This window comes from Mya arenaria, chromosome 8 (assembly GCF_026914265.1).
Source record: "Mya arenaria isolate MELC-2E11 chromosome 8, ASM2691426v1".
Classification (NCBI taxonomy): domain Eukaryota; kingdom Metazoa; phylum Mollusca; class Bivalvia; order Myida; family Myidae; genus Mya; species Mya arenaria.
In genome coordinates, this window is record NC_069129.1 from 12882754 (window position 1) to 12900649 (window position 17896).

General features: G+C 36.4%; 1 protein-coding gene across 2 annotated transcripts in view; it reads left to right on the top strand.

Annotated features, from left to right (window-relative positions):
- Positions 1-17896, top strand: part of LOC128244924 (uncharacterized) — a 34787-nt gene that overhangs the window by 2133 nt on the left and 14758 nt on the right. For both annotated transcript variants that reach the window (XM_052963071.1, XM_052963072.1), the window contains exons 2-5: positions 6137-6325; positions 6528-6658; positions 7144-7581; positions 8265-8519. In XM_052963071.1, coding sequence (XP_052819031.1) covers positions 6154-6325; positions 6528-6658; positions 7144-7581; positions 8265-8519 — 996 coding nt within the window. In that variant the 5' untranslated portion in view covers positions 6137-6153. The remainder of the gene's footprint in view (positions 1-6136; positions 6326-6527; positions 6659-7143; positions 7582-8264; positions 8520-17896) is intronic.

The window sequence follows — 17896 nt, forward strand, 5'->3', positions numbered from 1 at the left end:
ATGCAGTCTACTTTCAGTTTCATCAGAACAGGAAATAAACAACTATATGGGCACCTGTTTTCCTGCGCTTTTGAGAATATGCGTTACAAATTTTTTTTTGTTCATCACATTTAAAACGTTTGCAATTTATGACACACAATATTTTCCAGATGATCAAGAAGATTTTCCAGTCAATGAGCTTTTTTCCGTTTGGAGATCCATATAATTTTGATAGAGACGTGTCAACAATTGGCTGTATAAAGCGATCACGTGACTTACAATGGTCACGTGATTAAAGCACTCTATATAACCACCTGTAAACCCCATATCGTCAGTTTTATTTCGGTGTAAAAATACACAACGATAGTTCGAAAAAAAGTTAAAAACACTAAAATTCCTTATGGACGCGTAAGTTGTTTAAAGTATAACGAAGTATCGACTTTGAAATTTGAATGGAATATGGGATGTTTTCCGTGTTTTAATTTTGTTTTTTACTCATTTTGTCATTTTCTTTGAACTTACCTTCATGCTCGTTTGTCGGTAAAATGTGTGAAAATTATAAATTCTCCAATTAAAAGCTATCATTCATAAGACCAAACAAATCCATATGAAAACAATGAATTTGTATACAAGAACCCTCCCCGACTCGTTAAGCACAACAATAAGCCAATAGATCAATTATCGTGTGATTGACGATGACCTCGACGACACACATAAATTAACAGATTAGTGTCAACATGTCCTGTGTTTTATGACCTGAGTGTCCCGGACAGGCAAAATAGCTGACTTACATAGGTAAAATTAAGATAATCGATTCCAAGATTATTTTTTCGTTTTTTTTTATTACTCTCCGGGACAAACATGCACCCTCCGTGACAGAGATACGATTTCCAGGACAATCCCGGACGTCCGGGACGTTATCACATGTATGATTTAAAAGTCTAAATGATATTTTCATGGAAGCAGATCTGAAGAAATAAATTAAAAGAAAGGGATGAAAAATAATTACTGTAGCCATCATAATCGATTGAAGTTTTTATTCAAACAAAATTAATTTTAGCGTAGATTCTAATCAAGTGTCTGCGGAATTAACCCCTCCAAAAAACACCGTTGGTAATTCATCGGTCTACTGATCACCCTCAGAGGGCCTTAAATCCAAACTCCGCAGAACTCGGACAGTCAATAAATTTATTGTGTTGGCTGCTACAGCAATACCGGTAATCTGCGCAGGAAAACGAAAAGTGGGTCTAACTCATTGAGTGTACCTTATTTTACCCTATGACAAGTCTGATTACCTGGATAATGTTGCATTCAACATGCAAACTGAAAGTTTGTGTCATGCTATAATGTAAGTGCCAATTAGGCTGCCAAATCATACCATAACATTCCTACATTAGCTTACTGACCTTACTGTGTTGTTATCCCCCGCCGAATCAGGGTTTCGGGAGGGGGATATTGTTTTGGCGTTGTCCATCCGTCATTCCGTCCGTCCGTCCATCCGGCAGTACCATATCTTAGTAAGTATTGATCAGAAAATGTTCAAACTTGGTAAGAATGTTCCTCTAGATCAGATCACGACCATTTGTAAAAGTGGGTCACATGGAGTCAAAAACTAGGTCACTAGGTAAAATCTTAGAAAAATCTTTGGACCATACTAGAGGCATTATACATGATCAAATATTCATGAAACTTAATCAGAATGTTTTCCTTGATGAACTCTTGGTCGTAAATAAACTGGGTCACATATGATCGAAATTTAGGGCATTAGGTCAAATCTTAGAAAATTCTTGTCCGGAACCATATTATGGTAATGATTGAACAAGTTTGTTCAAAGTTGGTCATGATGTACCCCTTGATGAAATATGGACCACTTAAAAAAGTGGGTCACATGGGGTCAAAAACTAGGTCATAAGGTCAAATCTTTGGAACATACTAGAGGCATTATACATGGTCAAATATTCATAAAACTTGGATCAGAATGTTTTTCTTGATGAACTCCTTGACATGTTATCAGATTATGTTTATACATGTATGACTGAACACATGATAATAAATATAATTTTATGATGATTTACTTCCATCAACTTCCATTATAATCAATAATCACCAACATGAAGCTCCTATGAGCTTGAAAATAACACACAGTGAACATGATCAACAGGTACCTTAAAGCGACAGTCCGCAAAAGTAACCGTATTTCAAAAGTTTTTAATAAGTTCCACATTGTTTCAGACCGACTGAACCGCAATTATTTTTTAAAAAATCGCTTTAATAACTTAGATTTAACAAATTGAAAATTGCCGAAAGTTGCTATTTTTAGACGGCAAAAGAGAAAGTAGGTCTACGGTTTTTCCGACTACTCTTGGGGGCGATACTATTTCCCGGTCCCGGTCTCCTCCGGTCTCTGTTTTATAGTAGCTATCGGGCGTGATCAAAAAGGTGTTAATGACCGCGGGGGGTAATAGGATTACAAAAGATTACAGTTGATTAAAACATTAGATATTTGATGATAATTATGTCACTATTTATTTCAAATTTTATATCAATAAAACATAAAATAAATTTAGGCAAAGATAAAAACATGAAATATGCACATGTACTGAAATTAATGTCATGAATAACAAACACATTGAGTGTGTGTTTTTTTCATATTAAATTCAGTAATAAGTATACTATTGATAATAGTAATACAAAAAATAACAATGCTTGACTACATGTAAATCAGATATGAGTCGGATATGCAAACATGGAATTTTTCAATTGTAATCATTTATGCTTAAAAAAATTTATGTCGGGGGGAGGGGGGTAAACATAAAAGGAAGAACAATAACATAACATAATTTAAAAGGTGCAATTCTAAGTTACTTCATACTCTAGCCGTCCTCAATCTTTTATGCAAAAAACATGAGCATTTGTACTGCATCGCATCTTTCTCTACACCTTTAACACGAATTGCATAAATAGTGTATACCTATAACAAATTGCATAAATTAAGACATAATGTTTATATATTTTATACCATTTTGTTACATTTAAAAACAAATAAGATTGTCAAAATCGTGTTTTAAACATCAGCAACACAATCCGTTGCCTGGGGCCATAAGTTATGAACCGGGAATTATGAGACCGGATTTTACGAGGAGAGACCGGGAAATAGTATCGCCCTGCGCATGCGCAAGAACTTTGGAATCCCACTGTTTTTTTAGCTCACCTGTCACGTAGTGACAAGGTGAGCTTTTGTGATCACTCTTCGTCCGTCGTCCGTCCGTCCGTCCGTCCGTCCGTTCACAATTGCTTGTGAACACAATAGAGGTCACAATTTTGACCTAATCTTTATGAAACTTGGTCAGACTGATCATCTCTATAAAATCTAGGTCAAGTTCGATATTGGGTCATCTGGGGTCAAAAACTAGGTCACTAGGTCAATTAGTAGAAAAACCTTGTGAACACAATAGAGGTCACAATTTTAGCTTAATCTCAATGCAACTTGGTCAGAATGGTCATCTCTATAAAATCTAGGTCAAGTTCGATATTGGGTCATCCGCGGTCAATAATTAGGTCACTAGGTCAATTAGTAGAAAAACCTTGTGAACACAATAGAGGTCACAATTTTAGCCTAATCTCAATGCAACTTGGTCAGAATGATCATCTCTATAAAATGTAGGTCAAGTTCGATATTGGGTCATCCGCGGTCAACAACTAGGTCACTAGGTCAATTAGTACAAAAACCTTGTGAACACAATAGAGGTCACAATTTTAGCCTAATCTCAATGCAACTTGGTCAGAATAATCATCTCTATAAAATCTAGGTCAAGTTCGATATTGGGTCATCCGCAGTCAATAGCTAGGTCACTAGGTCAATTATTAGAAAAACCTTGTGAACACAACAGAGGTCACAATTTTGACCTAATCTTTATGAAACTTGGTCAGACTGATCATCTCTATAAAATCTAGGTCAAGTTCGATATTGGGTCATCCGCGGTCAATAACTAGGTCAGTAGGTCAATTAGTACAAAAACCTTGTGAACACAATAGAGGTCACAATTTTAGGCTAATCTTAATGCAACTTGGTCAGAATGATCATCTCTATAAAATCTGGGTCAAGTTCGATATTGGGTCATACGCAGTCAATAACTAGGTCACTAGGTCAATTATTAGAAAAACCTTGTGAACAAAATAGAGGTCACAATTTTAGCCTTATCTTAATGAAACTTGGTCAGAATGATCATCTTAACATAAGCTAGGTCAAGTTCCATATTGGGTCAACCCAGGTCAAAAACTAGGTCACTAGGTCAATTAGTAGAAAAACCTTGTGAACACAATAGAGGTCACAATTTTAGCCTAATCTCAATGCAACTTGGTCAGAATGATCATCTCTATAAAATGTAGGTCAAGTTCGATATTGGGTCATCCGCGGTCAACAACTAGGTCACTAGGTCAATTAGTACAAAAACCTTGTGAACACAATAGAGGTCACAATTTTAGCCTAATCTCAATGCAAGTTGGTCAGAATAATCATCTCTATAAAATCTAGGTCAAGTTCGATATTGGGTCATCCGCAGTCAATAACTAGGTCACTAGGTCAATTATTAGAAAAACCTTGTGAACACAACAGAGGTCACAATTTTGACCTAATCTTTATGAAACTTGGTCAGACTGATCATCTCTATGAAATCTAGGTCAAGTTCGATATTGGGTCATCTGGGGTCAAAAACTAGGTCAGTAGGTCAATTAGTAGAAATACCTTGTGAACACATTAGAGGTCACAATTTTAGCCTAATCTCAATGCAACTTGGTCAGAATGATCATCTCTATAAAATCTAGGTCAAGTTCGATATTGGAGGCTTATTTAGTGAAAACTTAAAATCTTGTCTAAAACCACAAGGCCTAGGCATTTGTTATATGGTATGTAGCTTTACCTTGTGGTTCTCTACCGAGATTATTCAAATTATGCCCCTGAAGTGATAAGAGGCCCCACCTAGGAGGTCACAAGTTTTACATAGGCTTATATAAGGAAAGTGTTTAAAAATCTTCTTGTCTGAAAATGCAAGGCCTACGCATTCAATATTTGGTATGTATCATAACCAAGTGGTCCTCTACCAAGATTGTTCAATTTATGCCCCTGGGGAGAAGAGGCCCTATCCTGGGGGGAGTCACAAGTTTTGCATAGGCTTATATAGAACAAAAAACTTCTTGTCTAAACCAACAAGACATTGGCATTTTATATGTGGCATAACCTAGTGGCCCGCTACCAAGATTGTTCAATTTGTGCACCTGTGGTGAAAAGAGGCCTCACCCTGGGTGTCACAAGTTTTACATAGGCTTATATAGGAAAAAACTTTAAAATTTTCTTGTCTGAAGCCACAAGGACTAGGTCTTAAATATTTGGTTTGAAGCATTGCCTACTGATAGGGTCATGTGGGGTAAAAAACTAGGTCAGTGGGACAAATAAAAGAGTGGCCTCTAGGGGCCATACTTTTCATTGGATCTTTATGATAATAGGTCAGAATGTTCACTTTATTTAGCAAAGCTACAGGTGAGCGATACAGGGCCATCATGGCCCTCTTGTCTATTTATATAACCGTTAACTCTCGGGGGCCGATAGTTAAGAAGAGATATTGAAAATGACACGAAAAACTCATTTCTAGGTCGATTTGAACCAAATTTTTTTTGGATTCGTCAGTCAGGAATGCTTATCAACACATAGATGAATTCTATTTTTTTTTCATGGCTAATTTGCCCGATTTGCGGACTGTCGCTTTAAAATGTCATTTTCCACTATGTACTGTTATCAATTCAGACATGTCTTAACTTTCACTTTTAAATCATTCAAATTCATAAAAACTATTACAAATGTTACTCTATATACAAAACGTTTATTTCAAATACTAAACTAGTAATTCCAAACAAACTCAAACTTATATCCAACTTTCATAACGGTCCATTTCTCTGCAGCCACATATTGCATGATAATATAGGAATATTCCACCTACTTTTCATTTCCAATCCATGAACTTTGCCTAATCAGGCGGGGGATATCAGTTCAACGAATTTGCTTGTTTTCTTCCTAATTTTGACAAGTCCAGTACAATGTCATGCTGATCAGTGAATAATTATGCATTATATAACTGTATATTATTCTTGTTATATTGTCTAGGGACTGGTTCCATAGAAATGGCGTGTAACAAAGGTAATGCCCCTGGTCGATGTTTGAAGCATCATCCGTCATGGCGAGGCCGTATTCAATGGCTTATGAACAGTCTCCGCGATGCCATCATTCCTGTCAAGTATTTAGGTCGCTTTAATCACCTACTGTGCACATGTGACGAGAGTGCTAATGAAATCGGTAATTATAGTGTTAATTTTATAATAATAATCATAATATATGCATTTTTTAGTTGACTGAAAAGTTAGTACTGCAAAAATTCACTTTAGTCATCATTAAATTACAAATTATGGGTTATTAGAAACACAAAGGGAAAATGTTCAATGCCTTTTATAAAGAATACAGACAACAAACTATTATTTTATGCCCATTTTGTTTTAAGACAACCCATGGGAGACAGTTACAGATGAGATGTTTGCAGAGTCTGTGACCTTCATTGACGGCCACATTAACCAGAACCCTGACAACCCCCACAACCAATGCCTTCGAAAATTGATGACTTGGCTCAGACAGGTACCAGTACAATTATGGAGTATTTTTAAAGCAATGATGACAACAATTCTGATATTATTAGAATATTATCTTAATGTTTAATTACTTCTCTTTCTTTTTAAAAAAACATTTTGGAAAGTCTCTTAGTCTCTTATGACTTTCATCGATATATATTTAAGGGGCTCAGCTTGACAGGCGTGTCTTGATATAATATTAGAAGATGTTACAATCATTTTGCTTAGCCCCTTATTTATTATATTTACTAGGCTAAGATTATATTCCTGGATGTTAAATAAAATGTCATTTTAAATATATATTTGTGTTAGTCAATAATAATAATTAAGATAACTATCTGTGTATATGTTCCCCAAAATGTGCTCCTTCCCTCATTTATATGAATGTGTTGAATTTCAATTATCTTTTTTATGAAATCGATGGTTAATGGAAATAAATTCTCAGGTTAAATCTACGATCAATGATTTTTATTCAACTTTTACTATGTACAGGACAAAGAAATCAACCCTGAACTCACTGTGGGAGCTCAGCCTGTACCTCGATCCAGTGCTCTGCGAATGTTGTACCTTCTACAGCGTACAATTGGTCGTGACTTCTCTGTTTACATTTCACGCCGTCAAAGCATGCAAGCCCCACGAGTACCGAAAAGGGTTCAGATGACCCTTACAGTGGAGCTTGAAGGTATCCGAGAAGACATGATAGGTCACATTATCGGTTGGAGGGGAGACAACCTGATGCCACTGCAGAGGCGTCTCCAGTGTGGAATAACGCTCGAGTCTCGCAAGATCGGGGAAGTGCAGAAAGTGTATGCGAAGATCGTAAAGAGGGCTGAACAAATGAGTGAACTCGAAGAAGTCAGGGAGGAGCTACAGCAGCTGGCAAATGAAACACAGGGGCAGCAGGAAAACTACACTGGCGGAGGAAATATGGTATGGTTGTAATGTACTAGTATGTTACATGGATTTTTTTTGCAAGTGGAAGCAGACATAGAAAATGGCCATAGCATACATGTAAATCCCCTGGATATTTGCTCCATCACTCAGCAGGAACTCTGACTAGATTGCATTATACAGGACATTTTATTTCAACATATATACTTTGGACAGTTCTTTCTGTTAAAAACAAATTATGATAGTTTAAATAAAATGCTTTTAAAAGTAGAGCATGCAAAATACATGCCCGCGGCAAAGCGATTGATGATTACCAATGAAAATCCCCCTAGTTGAGGGTAAAATCCCATGTGACACCTTCCAGAAATGTGGCATGTATGCCATATCCTATGTATGCCATAGCCTAGGCCCGAATGCCTTCAGATAAACAATGTACTTGCCTGTTTTTCGTTGTAAGTAAGTCCAGTTATTGTTACAGCCTTGACAAACCTTAATGAATGTAAGTTAAAAAAAAGATTCTCACATTAAACTTTGACTATATAAATCTTGCAGTGCTCTAGTCACTCAAACAAAACTATATGGGTCTTATGTTTTGTGGGTTCTATTATTCATGTTTGTTTAGCAAAAGGTAGTCACATGGCATAATTAAAAAAAATCATATTTTAACATTTTATCATGTTAAATTTTATTGATATTGTTTAATTTGTTCTCCATCTGCTTAGGACTTTTCTGACGACGACTCCTATGGAAGTGTTGGAAGCAATATGGAAGAATCGGGTGATCAACCTGCAGGGATTGGCAGCCTCAATTTGAACCCTCCAGCAGCCAATGAGAATGCAGCAAGCACATCATCAGCCAATCAGAGTGCAGAACCTGGTGGAGATGCCCAACCCAGTGGATCTGGTTCGGCCAATCAAAATGGAAGTCTGGATGCTGCAACTGATCAAAGCTCTGGCCTAAATATAGCAACCAATCAGGTACCAGCTACTGCCAAAAGTTCAAATAAAAGATCATGTGAGGTTTATTGTGAGAATGAGGAACCACCTTTAAAGAAAGCAAATAACAAGCCATAGAACAGCCATAAATCAAAGAGATATGATCATTTACAGATACATGATAAATTTTAAGACATTTTATGCTGCATGTTAGTTCATTTTATACATTGTCAATTAGCAGCCAATCTTTATAAGACATTATATTTATTTGTTGTCTAAATTTTAGAAAATTTACAACTTTTGTTTGAATTATGTTTGTTTGAAATCCTTTTAATACATTTGTGATGTTTTGAGCACAATTGAACACATGTTATGGTCAATCTGTTCTGGGATCCATAGCTACAGATAAGGGTTTAATGGGCGTAAATACACTTAAAATCACCCATTATGACATAAAATCAAACAGCTGTTTGTACCGGTACGATTAAAAAAATAAATAGGGCATAACATTCTTTCGAGTTTTTTTTACCGTTTTATGCTAGTGGTTTTGACTAATTGCTTAACCGGTTTGTTAAATCGATTCACTTTTTTTAATCCTAGGAAACTTTAAAGAAGGTTGTAAGCCAAGGGAGCAAAGTACATGTAGTAAAGATGTTTAAATTAATGAGGACATGTAATTAGCTGGGCAACATTTCAATTTTGTGTAAGTTCTTAAATAATTTGTAAAGTTCATTAAGTAAAATAAGTCATTTAATTTTGTAATTTAATATATCAGTACACTAGAAATCACCATTACTCTTTAATGAATGACCCAAGGGTGTACCATACACTTTACTTGATTGCATAAGGGTGTAAAATACACTTTAAGTAAAAAAAGTTATCTGTAGCTCTGAGTATCCATTTTCAATAGTTTGCCATACATATACAGAATAAACTTTTGAACATCTTAAAGCTGCACTCTCACAGATTGAACGTTTTGACAACTTTTTTATTTTTTGTCTTGGAACGAGCCATTTTTTTGCGAAATTCCATTAAAACCATGCAGTGATACAAGACCGCTGAGGAAAAATAGATCGCAGATTTTTACATTTAAGTTCAAAAATTGATGTTTAATGCATTTTTCTTAAACCGTTAGTAACAGTTTAAGCCATAAAACATTAATTTTCGAATGGAAAAATGAAAATCTACGATCTGATTTTTTATTACTAATCTTATATGGTCGTTTTGCAGATATTTACGCAAAATTTGCTCTTTCCAAGACAAAAAATAAAAAAAAGTTGTAAAAATGTTATATCTGTGAGAGTGCAGCTTTAAGGGTTGGCAGCAATGCAAAAGTCGATTGAGGAACCAAACTTTTAAATGTTTTAAAAAATCAACTTCTATTTAGTTTTGAGGTTCAATATTTAACAAGCATGACTCATATATCTGATGCAACATGAAAAGCTGTAATTAGGAGTTGAACATATTTTACAAAAGAATATTTTATCAGATTTCCAATCAAAAGCATTTACGTTTTACAGGAAAGGTCTTGTTTGTGAGTCAAATTTATCGGAACTACCCAATCAACAATGTCTTGTGGCTTTGTGTTGATTGCAGCTATTTTAAAAAAGATAAAATAAACAAAATAATGCATTTTTGTAACCCGAAAATGAATTACATTCAAGAATTTTCATTATTTTTTCTGAATAACTTCCTTATTTGACAAGATATCATCAAGATCTCTCAGGACATTGTTGAATAGGTAGTCTGGGGCATTTTGACATAAAAACAAAGTACTGATGTTGACAGACCTTTCCGTAATAATGTGAATGCATTTTATCCAAAATCTGTTAAAATCTTTTATTGTAAAATTTGTTTAACTCCTAACTAACCCAAAACATGTTGCCAAGAATAAATGTTTTACTCCCAAAAAAGATTGTTCCGCAAAGCTAAATAAAACATGTATTTTTTTAACGTTTTAGGTTTTTACCTTCCCCACCCACTTTTGCATCGCTCTAAACAGTGTTAAGTTTTGAAATTATGAAAAATGAAAACTGGTTTAGATCATTTTTCTTTACATCTATTGTTAAAATAAAACATTTCTTATGAAGAAATCATATTTTATATTGATTGGAAATTCAATATTCAACTTGCCTGGGGACCCCATATTATTTGGTGTCATTTAAGAGGGTTTTATGCGTACAGCAAGAATATGTTTAAATTATTCCAAAACTCAATTGGTCATTTCACATCCTTGAAATAAAGAACAAAAACTAAAAACTGCAATAACTTTAACAACAGTCCAAACTTGTTATGTCGAAGTCATCTGGACCTTGGAATTTTTTTGAGATAACGAACATCGACATACCTGAAATACAAAAAATATAGCACCAAACCCAACACATTTGAGTGTGAATTATGTCTAATGTTTACATCTGCAATTGAATTAGTTTGTTATATTTTTCTGTCTTGAAAACATCACACTTCGTATTAAAAATAAAATTTGAATTATTTGTGTCAATTTACCATTATTTAATTCAGTTTATTGATTACACGAATATAAAACAAACACATATGTGGTGGAATAAACAACGATAAAGCACATATGACAGCAACTATGACTAAATAGCACTTCGATGATGGCTTCGTATATGTCTTAGGATGGTTCAGTTTTTTCTGAAGACAATTTTTCGTATTAAACCTCACTTCCTATGGACAATCCACATATCTTCCCAGGATTTTATTTCGGGTCCATTTCTGTATTAGTCAGCAGCAGCAGTGGAGCTAACATCCGCAATTTTGATGTTTACTCTCTCCGTGCCCATTTTTAGGATTGTTATGTAATCAATAAAATCTCCATGTTTTACACATGAACATAAAAATCACGAGCTTAAGCAATAAATGTCTCTTTATTCAAAAACATAAACAAACAACATCAGATAACTAGTATAACAGTTTGTTATTTTGACACCCAAGCTATGGCAGACTGTGTGTGATGTTCAAACCGTCATGTATTTTTCACAACTTCAGCTCGATCTGCAGTTGGACATAATGGACACAGAAAATGTGTGAAATTGGGACTAAATATGACTTCAATATAGCCAAAAATTTGAGATAGAAAAATCGACATAAGCAGAATTATTTTATATATAGAAACAGAAGGAATAAATTTTGGAGTGAGGGAAAAGTTTGACATAACTGGAAAATCGAGATATATGAGATTGTCATAGCAAGTTTGGACTGTATTATGGACTGTTGTACATTAATTTAATATAGTGGTAATCTCTTAGAGTTGTATGGACACAATTGTGTTCTTCAGTATTTTTAACAAGATATGTGACAACTGTTTTAGCTTTACTTGTTTTATTTAAATACATGAGCTCATCATGTTGTTAATCACTGTGTTAAGGTTAACAAAGTTCTGAACAATGCGGCCATTATCACCTAAGACATGATAAAATAACCAGCTTGTTGGTGAATGGGTACCTTTACTCATATAAGTAAACTACAGTTTTATACGCCATGCATATGTTTTTATATGTTTTATGACTTCTGTGGTGCCTCAACTATATTTAAGTCTCATAAGGGCTCTTCAAGGATTGTTAAAGATAGACCGATGCAAAAATAGTGATCTTGTAATCTTAAAATGGAATAAATCTTTTTTCAAATGAAATAAAATGTAGTCCGGCATAGCACTGTGGAAATGACATTTTGCAGGAATTACTAGTATATTTTAATCCATCAAGCTGGTACTGGTTGAAACTGTCAATGTATTTCCTCCGGGTTTTTTTTATTTACAAATTTGTATGGATTTTTGAATTATGTACAGAAAACACAATTATGAAGGCAATTTTACCTGCCGTTTCTGTTACAATCAAGAGTTATGTTTGATATAAATAACTTACATTTGTTAATCAACTTAATTGGGAAACATAATTAAAATTGTTTAGGAATAAATATTAATTATAAGTGTAAGATAAATCAGCAACCACAAAATTACATTGGACAGCAACATAACTTGTGACCACTTGACCACTATTTGGTGTTTTATTTCAATTGATAACTTACTGTTTGTAGTTTTGGTTTGTTTATTTAAAGGTAAAGTGCCCGTATGAGACTAAATAGCGTTGGCGAATATAATCGTACATTTTATATTTTGATGTGTTTGGGAAAAGAATGGACTGAGATTTAAATAATCATTATAACTATATTTTATACTAAAACTGCAAGTTTGCAAGAATGGAATAACAGTTATGTTAATAATTGATACCTGTCAATATTGTTGATAATATCGATAACTTCTGTTTTGTTGCAAAAAAGTATTTGTCCACAGTATTTTGGACTGTGATAAATCGTATGCAATAAAAAAATTCAAAACAGCATTGAGTTGTCCATAAATCTGTCAACAAATGTCTTTAACTCCATTCTTTTCTCAAGTCTATCATACAATTTTGATATTATATCACACAAGTGTTCACCACATAAAAAAAACATGCAGAGAGCATGTTCCAGTCATGTTGGTTGAAGGTCACGGTCACATTAAGGCAGAAACAACATGCAGAAAGCATGTTCCTGTCATGTTGGTTGAAGGTCACGGTCACATTAAGGGAGAAACAACATGCAGAGAGCATGTTCCAGTCATGTTGGTTGAAGGTCACGGTCACATTTAGGGAGAAACAACATGCAGAGAGCATGTTCCAGTCATGTTGGTTGAAGGTCACGGTCACATTTAGGGAGAAAAAACATACATAGAGCATGTTCCAGTCATGTTGGTTGAAGGTCACGGTCACATTTAGGGAGAAACAACATGCAGAGAGCATGTTCCAGTTGAAGGTCACGGTCACATTTAGGGAGAAACAACATGCAGAGAGCATGTTCCAGTCATGTTGGTTGAAGGTCACGGTCACATTAAGGGAGAAACAACATACAGAGAGCATGTTCCTGTCATGTTGGTTGAAGGTCATGGTCACATTAAGGGAGAAACAACATACAGAGAGCATGTTCCTGTCATGTTGGTTGAAGGTCATGGTCACATTAAGGGAGAAAAAACATACAGAGAGCATGTTCCGGTCATGTTGGTTGAAGGTCACGGTCACATTAAGGGAGAAAAAACATACAGAGAGCATGTTCCTGTCATGTTGGTTGAAGGTCATGGTCACATTAAGGGAAAAACAACATACAGAGAGCATGTTCCTGTCATGTTGGTCGAAGGTCATGGTCACATTAAGGGAGAAAAAACATACAGAGAGCATGTTCTGGTCATGTTGGTCGAAGGTCACGGTCACATTTAGGGAGAAAAAACATACAGAGAGCATGTTCCTGTCATGTTGGTCGAAGGTCACGGTCACATTAAGGGAGAAACAACATACAGAGAGCATGTTCCTGTCATGTTGGTCGAAGGTCACGGTCACATTAAGGGAGAAACAACATGCAGAGAGCATGTTCCATTCATGTTGGTTGAAGGTCACGGTCACATTTAGGGAGAAACAACATGCAGAGAGCATGTTCCAGTCATGTTGGTTGAAGGTCACGGTCACATTTAGGGAGAAAAAACATACAGAGAGCATGTTCCAGTCATGTTGGTTGAAGGTCACGGTCACATTTAGGGAGAAACAACATGCAGAGAGCATGTTCCTGTCATGTTGGTTGAAGGTCATGGTCACATTTAGGGAGAAACAACATGCAGAGAGCATGTTCCAGTCATGTTGGTTGAAGGTCATGGTCACATTTAGGGAGAAACAACATACAGAGAGCATGTTCCTGTCATGTTGGTTGAAGGTCATGGTCACATTTAGGGAGAAACAACATACAGAGAGCATGTTCCTGTCATGTTGGTTGAAGGTCATGGTCACATTAAGGGAGAAAAAACATACAGAGAGCATGTTCCTGTCATGTTGGTTGAAGGTCATGGTCACATTAAGGGAGAAAAAACATACAGAGAGCATTTTCTAGTCATGTTGGTTGAAGGTCATGGTCACATTAAGGGAAAAACAACATACAGAGAGCATGTTCCTGTCATGTTGGTCGAAGGTCATGGTCACATTAAGGGAGAAAAAACATACAGAGAGCATGTTCCGGTCATGTTGGTTGAAGGTCACGGTCACATTAAGGGAGAAAAAACATACAGAGAGCATGTTCCTGTCATGTTGGTTGAAGGTCATGGTCACATTAAGGGAGAAACAACATACAGAGAGCATGTTCCTGTCATGTTGGTTGAAGGTCATGGTCACATTAAGGGAGAAACAACATGCAGTGAGCATGTTACTGTCATGCTGGTTGAAGGTCACGGTCACATTTAGGGAGAAACAACATGCAGTGAGCATGTTCCAGTCATGTTGGTTGAAGGTCATGGTCACTTTTAGGGAGAAACAACATGCAGAGAGCATATTCCAGTATGTTGGTTGAAGGTCATGGTCACATTTAGGGAGAAACAACATGCAGTGAGCATGTTCCTGTCATGTTGGTTGAAGGTCACGGTCACTTTTAGGGAGAAACAACATGCAGAGTGCATGTTTCAGTCATGTTGGTTGAAGGTCACGGTCACGTTAAGGGAGAAACAACATGCAGTGAGCATGTTACTGTCATGTTGGTTGAAGGTCATGGTCACATTAAGGGAGAAAAAACATACAGAGAGCATGTTCTAGTCATGTTGGTTGAAGGTCATGGTCACATTAAGGGAAAAACAACATACAGAGAGCATGTTCCTGTCATGTTGGTCGAAGGTCATGGTCACATTAAGGGAGAAAAAACATACAGAGAGCATGTTCCGGTCATGTTGGTTGAAGGTCACGGTCACATTTAGGGAGAAAAAACATACAGAGAGCATGTTCCTGTCATGTTGGTCGAAGGTCACGGTCACATTAAGGGAGAAACAACATACAGAGAGCATGTTCCTGTCATGTTGGTTGAAGGTCACGGTCACATTAAGGGAGAAACAACATGCAGTGAGCATGTTACTGTCATGCTGGTTGAAGGTCACGGTCACATTTAGGGAGAAACAACATGCAGTGAGCATGTTCCAGTCATGTTGGTTGAAGGTCATGGTCACTTTTAGGGAGAAACAACATGCAGAGAGCATATTCCAGTATGTTGGTTGAAGGTCATGGTCACATTTAGGGAGAAACAACATGCAGTGAGCATGTTCCTGTCATGTTGGTTGAAGGTCACGGTCACTTTTAGGGAGAAACAACATGCAGAGTGCATGTTTCAGTCATGTTGGTTGAAGGTCACGGTCACGTTAAGGGAGAAACAACATGCAGTGAGCATGTTACTGTCATGTTGGTTGAAGGTCACGGTCACATTAAGGGAGAAACAACATACAGAGAGCATGTTCCTGTCATGTTGGTTGAAGGTCATGGTCACATTAAGGGAGAAACAACATACAGAGAGCATGTTCCTGTCATGTTGGTCGAAGGTCATGGTCACATTAAGGGAGAAACAACATACAGAGAGCATGTTCCTGTCATGTTGGTTGAAGGTCATGATCACATTAAGGGAGAAACAACATGCCGTGAGCATATTCCTGTCATGTTGGTTGAATGTCATGGTCACATTTAGGGAGAAACAACATGCAGTGAGCATGTTCCAGTCATGTTGGTTGAAGGTCATGGTCACTTTTAGGGAGAAAAAACATACAGAGAGCATGTTCCAGTCATGTTGGTTGAAGGTCATGGTCACATTTAGGGGGAAACAACATGCAGTGAGCATGTTCCGGTCATGTTGGTTGAAGGTCACGGTCACTTTTAGGGAGAAACAACATGCAGAGAGCATGTTCCAGTCATGTTGGTTGAAGGTCAAGGTCACATTAAGGGAGAAACAACATACAGAGAGCATGTTCTAGTCATGTTGGTTGAAGGTCACGGTCACATTAAGGGAGAAACAACATGCAGAGAGCATGTTCCAGTCATGTTGGTTGAAGGTCATGGTCACAAGTTGGTTGAAGGTCACGGTCACATTAAGGGAGAGACAATAATGTAGAGTCATGTTGGATGAAGGTCACAGTCATATGAATGGTTCTATACCCGATTCCTTATATTGAAATGGTTCAATGCAGAACTCTGTTTGCCTTGGCAACCAAAACAGAAATAACTTCTGAAAATCTTCTCCTTAGAAACCATTGGCCAGATTTCAAAATAATCTCACAGAAATTTTCTTAAGTATGTCCAATTAAAATCCTTCCAGCCTTGTAAGTTCATTAAAAACCTTAGCCGACAGGGAGCTGGGCTAGTTTTCACTTCATGACTGTATGAAAAACTTTGAAAATATTCTACTCAGGAACCACTAGCCAAATTTCAAAATAATTTAACAGGAAAGGTCCTCATGAGTCCTGTTTCAATATGACTGTTATATTATATATGATTCTTCTGAAACCACATGGCGTTCAAATGGTATTTGGAATGTAGCCATTCTTAAATGAGAAAACGGTATTCAAATTATGCCCCTTGGGTCAAAGCTGGCCCTGCATCATGTACCCTCATGTTGTGTTTAGTAACTACCTACATCCATAGCAACCAATGACTTCCTTAGCAATCAATAACTTCTGAGCACCCAAGAACTTTTTGGAGCAAATGTCTTCCTTGACAACTTCCTACTTTTGATAGCAACCAATGACCTCCTAGGAATAAATTACTTCCTTAGCAACCAATGATAACTTTAGCAACAAACTCCATCTTAACCATTCAATGACATCCTTTTCAACCAATGACCTTATAACCAATGACTATCTTAGCAACCAACTGTTGTCTTAGCAACCAGTGACTATTTTAGCCACCAATGACTTCCTAAGCATGCTATGATTTTCTCTGCAACCAATGTTTTCCTTAGCAACCAATAAGTTCCATAGCAACCAATGTCTTCCTTAGCAACAAGTGATTACGTAAGCAAACAGATATATCCCGAGCATCCACTTACTTTTTGACAACCATAGCAACCAATGACTCCCTTTGCAGCCATTGGCTTCCTCAACTATCACTTTCCTCCTTAGCAACCAAGGACGTCTTTAACAATCAATGTCTATCATACCAAGAACATTTATCCATAGAAACTAATGACTTCCTTAGGAATTAATTAATTCCTTAGCTACCAATGGCCTACTTAGCAACTATTGATTACCCTAACAACTACCTTTATCCATAGCAACCAATGTTGTTGTTTTTCCACAAATGACTTCATAAGCAACTATTGACTACCTTAGCAGTCATTTACTTTCTTAGCAACCTCTAAATACCTTAGCTTAGCAACCAATGACTTCAATGAAACCAATTTCTTCTTGAGCAACTACCTACATCTATATCAACCAATGACTTTCTTAGTAACTATTGACTTCTATAGCAACATACAGTTTCCATTTCCATCACATCCATTGCCCCTGGTAACAACCAGCTGAAAATGTCTTGACTTCCCTATGGATACTATTTATTTTCCTTTACAAGGACCAACCT